General features: G+C 43.3%; 1 protein-coding gene across 9 annotated transcripts in view; it reads right to left on the reverse strand.

Moving 5' to 3' along the window:
• Positions 1 to 6,000, reverse strand: part of LOC122542310 (TRIO and F-actin-binding protein-like) — a 366,873-nt gene that overhangs the window by 90,096 nt on the left and 270,777 nt on the right. For all 9 annotated transcript variants that reach the window (XM_043679926.1, XM_043679930.1, XM_043679931.1 and 6 more), the window contains one exon: positions 3,042 to 3,110. In XM_043679926.1, coding sequence (XP_043535861.1) covers positions 3,042 to 3,110 — 69 coding nt within the window. The remainder of the gene's footprint in view (positions 1 to 3,041; positions 3,111 to 6,000) is intronic.

The raw sequence follows: 6,000 nt of genomic DNA on the forward strand, positions 1-6,000 counted from the left end.
TTCATTTGGACCTGTGGAAGATTAGAGAGTGTAGTGCTGGAAAAGCACAGCTGGTCAGGCAGCATCAGAGGAGCAGGATAATCGACGTTTCGGGCAAAAACCCTTCATTTTTGCCCAAAACATCGACTCTCCTGCTCCTCAGATGTTGCCTGACCTGCAGTGCTTTTCCAGCACTACACTCTCAACTCTAAACTCCAGCATCTGCAGTCCTCATTTTCGCCTGTGGAAGACTAACCCAGTGACATCACCACTCTTATCCCAAGGAGGCTTTTCACCTCCTTATTCTCTCGTGGGATGTGGACATGGAAAGTCCAGCACATGTTACCTGCGTAGTTAGTTAGGCCATTTCAGAGTCAACCACACTCCTGTGGTCTGGAATATAGCAGAAAACAGGTAAGGATGGCACATTTCTTTCTTTAAAAGGCATCAGATGGGGTATTAACAACAATGCCTCTCGGTGTTTTGACTATGATCAAGTTTAAAAAGTGGCACCTTCAGAGTCATATTACTGAGGTGAGGAATCTTCAGACTAGCTGCCACGATAGAATTTGATAAAACAAAGAACTGCAGATGCTAGAAGTCTGAAACATTAAAAAAAAACTGCTGCACAAACTCAGCAGGACTTGGCAGCACCTGTACAGAGAAAGCAAACTTAACATTTCAGGTCCAATGACCCTTCTTCGGAACTGGAATTTGAACCTTGAATTATTGGCCCAGTGACATTTCCACAAGGCCACCATTTTCCCACAGTGCTTATACTCATTCAAGAATGCTTCAATGCATATTGGCAACTAATGCCTAACCTAACACCCGCTCCTTAACACAGCATTTACTGCTCGTCCCTAGTTGCCCTTGAAGGTGGTAGTGAGTTGCATTCTTGAACCGCTACAGTCTAGTTACTGTGGGGTTGACCAACAATGCCATTATAGTCGAAATTCCAGGATTTTGACCCAGAAACAGTGAAGGAATAGCAATATATTTCCAAATCAGGATGGTGTGTGGCTTGGAGGGGAACTTGCAAATGATGGTGTTCCCATGTATCTGCTGCCCTTTTCTTTCTAAATGGAAGTGTTGTGGGTTTGGAAGGTGCTGTCTGAGGATCTTTGGTGAATTTCTGAAGTGACTGTTGTGGATAGTACACACTGCTGTGACTGAACATTCAATGGTGGAGAGAGTGGATGCTTGTGGATATAATGTCAGTCAAGTGGGCTCCTTTGTTCTGAATGGTGTCAAGCTTCTTGAGTGATGTTGGAACTGCACCGATCCACACAAGTGGGGAGTATTCCATCACACTCCTGACTTTACCTTGCAGATGATGGACAGTCTTTGGAGAGTCAGGAGGTGAGTTACTCACCGCAGTATTTCTAAACTCTGACATGCGCTTGCAGCCAGTGTGTTTATGCAGCGAGTTTGTGGTTAATGTTGATAGTGTGGGATTCGATGATAGTACACCACTGAATAGCAAGGGGCAGTGGTTATATTGTCTCTTACTGGTGATGGTCGTAATCTGGCATTTGTGTGGCATGAATGTTACTTGTCACTTGTTAGCCCAAGTAGATATTGTCCAGATCTTGTTGCATTTGAACATGGACTTCTTCAGTATCTGAGGAGTTGTGAATGATGCTGACCATTGTGCAATCACTAGTGAACATTCCCACTTCTGACCTTATGATGGAGGAAAGGTCCTTGATGAAGCAGTTGAAGATGCTTGAGCCTAGCACACTAGCCTGAGGAACTCCTGCAAAGATGTCCTGGAGTGAAGATGACTGACCTCCAACAACCATGACCATCTTTCTATGTGCTCGGTATGACTCTAGCCAGTAGAGTTTGTCCTCTGATACCCATTAATACCAGTTTTGCCAGGGCTTCTTGATGCCACACTTGATTGGTTGCGATATTGATGTCAAGAGTTGATGTCACCTTACCTCACCTCTGGAACTCAACCCTTTTGTTCATGTTTGAACCAAGGCTATAGTGAGGTCAAAAGCTGAGTAGTCCTTCAGGAACCATAACTGGGCATCATTGAGCAGCTTATTACTGAGCAAAAGTGTTGCTTGATAGCACAACTGATGACACCTTCCATCACTTTACTGATGATCAAGAGTAAACTGCTGGGGTTGTAACTGGCCAGGTTGAATTGTCCTGCTTTTTGTGTACAGGACATATCTGGGCAATTTTCCACATTGTTGAAGAGATGCCAGTGTTGTAACTACACTGGAAGAGCTTGGGAAGAGGAGTGGCAAATTCTGGAGCACAAGTCTTCAGTACTATTGCCGGAATGTTGTCAGGGCCCATAGCCTTTGCATGATCCAGTATCTCCAACTTTTTTTGATATCACGCGGAGTGAATCGAATTGGCTAAAGACTGGTATTTGTAATGCTGGGGATCACCTGAGGAGGCTGAGATTAATCATCCATTTGGTACCTCTGGCTGAAAACCTCTCTGAGCTTCAGCCTTACCTTCTGCACTGATGCGCAGCTGAATGAGAGGAAACCAGTCCAGAAAACTGTCCAACTTATTCAGAGGAAACCAGTCACTGCATTAGATTTTGAGGGGCCCTTAAAAGGTATATCACCTTTATTGCTCACCTGGTGCTAACCGTGCGTGAGTTTCGTTCATTCCTTCAATTCAAATTATGGCATTTAGGATCAACACCACATTCAAAAACAAGACTTTCAAACAGCCAACCATTCAGCACGCTCCTCTCAGTATAAATACTATATTCTCTTTATTTTGATGCTTCTTGTGAATTATCTTCATGAATGGAGGATTTGTCTTTTTCTCAATTATGGTGATTAGAATCAAAATTGGGTGCTAAAAATAGATCTTCATACTGGGATATATGTTTAGCTCCAGTTCATACCATGTAACCAAAATAACCTGCAAGGTATTTCACCCACTAAAGGCCTACACAGGCTGAGCCATGATCAATTCTGCCCTACATGCGCTTCTTTACGAATAATAACCTTCTCTTTTGGAAAAGTATGAACTGGCACTGGGTTCAAGGATGGGTGAAGCTATTGACTGGTGAAAACTCTTACCTCCTCTGCTGTGCTGTCTCTGTAATATCTCAGGCTGGAGTCTGTCAGAACAAACCAGTGTTTCTTCCACTGAAAAAGAAACAAACAAATCAGATCATTTCATGCCTGAGGAGGGAAGCTCAATAAAGAAAAATCATCAGACCCTGTATCAGCCCCTGACATTTACGCAGTTAATAGCAGAGTTGCACACAATATACACTACTCCTGGAAGGTCTCAGCTTCAGTTGATGGAGCAAAAAGGGAAAGTGATCTTGACAAGACTCAGGTAGCCACAGGATCCCAGATTATGTTTTTTTTTATGAAATGTAGTTAAACTCACCGGGTTCATGGACAAGACTCCAGATCATTACAGTTTGGCAATTGTTGAATTATAGCATCAAAGAATAAAGGAGACCATTCATCATAAGACGGTAACATGTAGGAGCAGGAGGCCATTCATCTCAATGAGTCTGTTCCATTGTTCAATGAGTCTGTTCCATTGTTCAATGAGACCATGGCTAAGCTGATAATCCTCAACTTCATTTTACTGCCTTCTCCTCATAACCCTTAAAACACTTACTGATTAAAAATCTGTCTATCTCAGCCTTGAGTATATTTAACAAGCCAGTCCCAACAGCCCTCTGTAGTAAAGAATTCCATAAATTCACAATGCTCTGAAAAGAAAAAAATGTTTCCTCGTCTGTCTTAAATGGGTGATCCTTATTCTGAAATCATAACCTCTGCTCCTAGACTTTCTCACTATTGAAAACAACATTTCTGCATTTACCCTATCAAGTTCTCTAATACTCTTGTGTGTTTTAATAAAGTCATAGAGTCATACAGCACAGAAACAGACCCTTTGGTCCAGCTCGTCCATGCTGACCAGATATCCCAACCCAATCTAGTCCCAACTGCCAGCACCCGGCCCATATCCCTCCAAACCCTCCCTGTTCATATATTCATCCGGATGCCTTTTAAATGTTGTAATTGTACCAGCCTCCACCACTTCCTCTGGCAGCTCATTCCATACAAATACCATCCTCTGCGTGAAAAAGTTGCCCCTTAAGTCTCTTTTATATCTTTCCCCTTTCACCCTCAACCTACGCCCTCTGGTTCTGGACTCCCCCACTCCACGGAAAAGACTTTGTCTATTTATCCTATCCATGCTCCTCATGATTTTATAAACCTCTATAAGGTCACCCCTCAGCCTCCGATGCTGCAGGGAAAACAGACCCAGCCTCTTCAGCCTCTCCCTATAGCGCAAACCCTCCAACCCTGGCAACATCCTGGTAAATAATTTCTGAATTCTTCCAAGTTTCACAACCAGATATCCAAAATTAATCTAGTGCCATTTGCAAGCATTTGGCCCATATTCATCTAAACCCTTCCTGTTCATATTCCCGTCCAGTTGTCTTTTAAATGTTTAATTGTACCAGCATCCACTACTTCATCCAGCAGCTCGTTCCATACACGCATCACCCTCTGAGTGAAATAGTTACCCCTGAAGTCCCTTTTAAATCTTTCCCCTTAAACCTATGCCCTCTAGTTTTGGACTCCCCTACCCTGGGGGAAAAGACCTTGGCTATTCAATCTATCCATGCTTACGTAAGTTTATAAATCTCTGCAAGGTCACCCCCCCAGTCTCTTATCCCCATTCTAGAATTCTTCTTCCTCACTAGGAAATGTATTTTTCTGTAAGTCATGAACTATTTTCTGAAACATTTGCCATTGTTCCTCAACCATCCTTGCTGCTGCCCTCCTTCGCCAGCTCTGTCCTTAGTCCTTTGCACTTACACTTATTTAAGCTTAGCAGGATTTCTGATCCAAGTTCCTCCCTCTCAAACTAAATGCTAAATTCTACCATGTCATGATCACGGTTTCCCTGGGGATCTTTTACTCTGACATTATTTATCAAACTTGTCTCATTACATATCACCATATCCAAGATAGCCTGATCCCAATTTGGATTCCAACATTGTTTCCTGGACACTATGTCATTGCTATCAACGTGGACTACTGGATCCCTCTTCTCTCTCTCAACCTTCTTCAGCCCAAAGGGAGATGTCTTTAACTCTGGCACTGGGCAGATGATACAGCATTTGGGACTCCCACTCACTGCAGAAATAGTACTTATTTACTGCAATTATGGTGTCCCCAACCGCTATTATGGTCCTATTTCCTTCCCGTATTTTAATGGCTCCCTGTACCAAAGTGCCGTTGTCAGTTTGCTCATCGTCCCTGCACTCTGTTCTGCACAGCTTACAAGAACCTCACTAATGTTGGATAACTGAAGGGGCTGAGGTTCCTCAATTGTAGTCCCATGGATCCTCATACATGCCTCACCAACAGTCAATTACCTAATCTAACAGGGGTGACAGAGAGGGGACAAACTGGAAGTTTAAGAAGGAAATTGAAGGGAAAGTTAGGACAAGTGAAGTCAAGAAAGACAACAGTATCAATGAAGCAGAAAACTCAAAAAGGGATCATGCCGTAAGTTTGAGTGAAATAGGGGTTGATAGGAAGGGTGAGGGCAGTAACAAATTAAAAATACTATATATGAATGCACGAAGTATTGGAAATAAGATGGATGAGCTTGAGGCTCTTTTGGAAATTGGCAGCTATGATATTGTGGGGATAACTGAAACGTGGCTTCAAGTGGACAGTGCCTGGGAAATGAATATTCATGGCTACACGTGCTATCGTAAGGACAGACGGACGGGCAGAGGGGATGGGGTGGCCCTGTTGGTAAGGGATGATATTCAGTCCCTTGCGCGGGGGGACCTAGAATCAGGGGATGTAGAGTCAGTATGGATAGAGCTGAGAAATTCTAAGGGTAGAAAGACCCCCTTGGGAGTTATCTATAGGCCCCCAAACAGTAGTATGAATGTAGGGTGTAAGTTGAATAAGGAGCTGAAATTGGCCTGTCGCAAAGATGTTACTACAGTTGTTATGGGGGATTTCAACATGCACGTAGACTGGG

This window comes from Chiloscyllium plagiosum, chromosome 39 (genome assembly GCF_004010195.1).
Source record: "Chiloscyllium plagiosum isolate BGI_BamShark_2017 chromosome 39, ASM401019v2, whole genome shotgun sequence".
NCBI lineage: Eukaryota > Metazoa > Chordata > Chondrichthyes > Orectolobiformes > Hemiscylliidae > Chiloscyllium > Chiloscyllium plagiosum.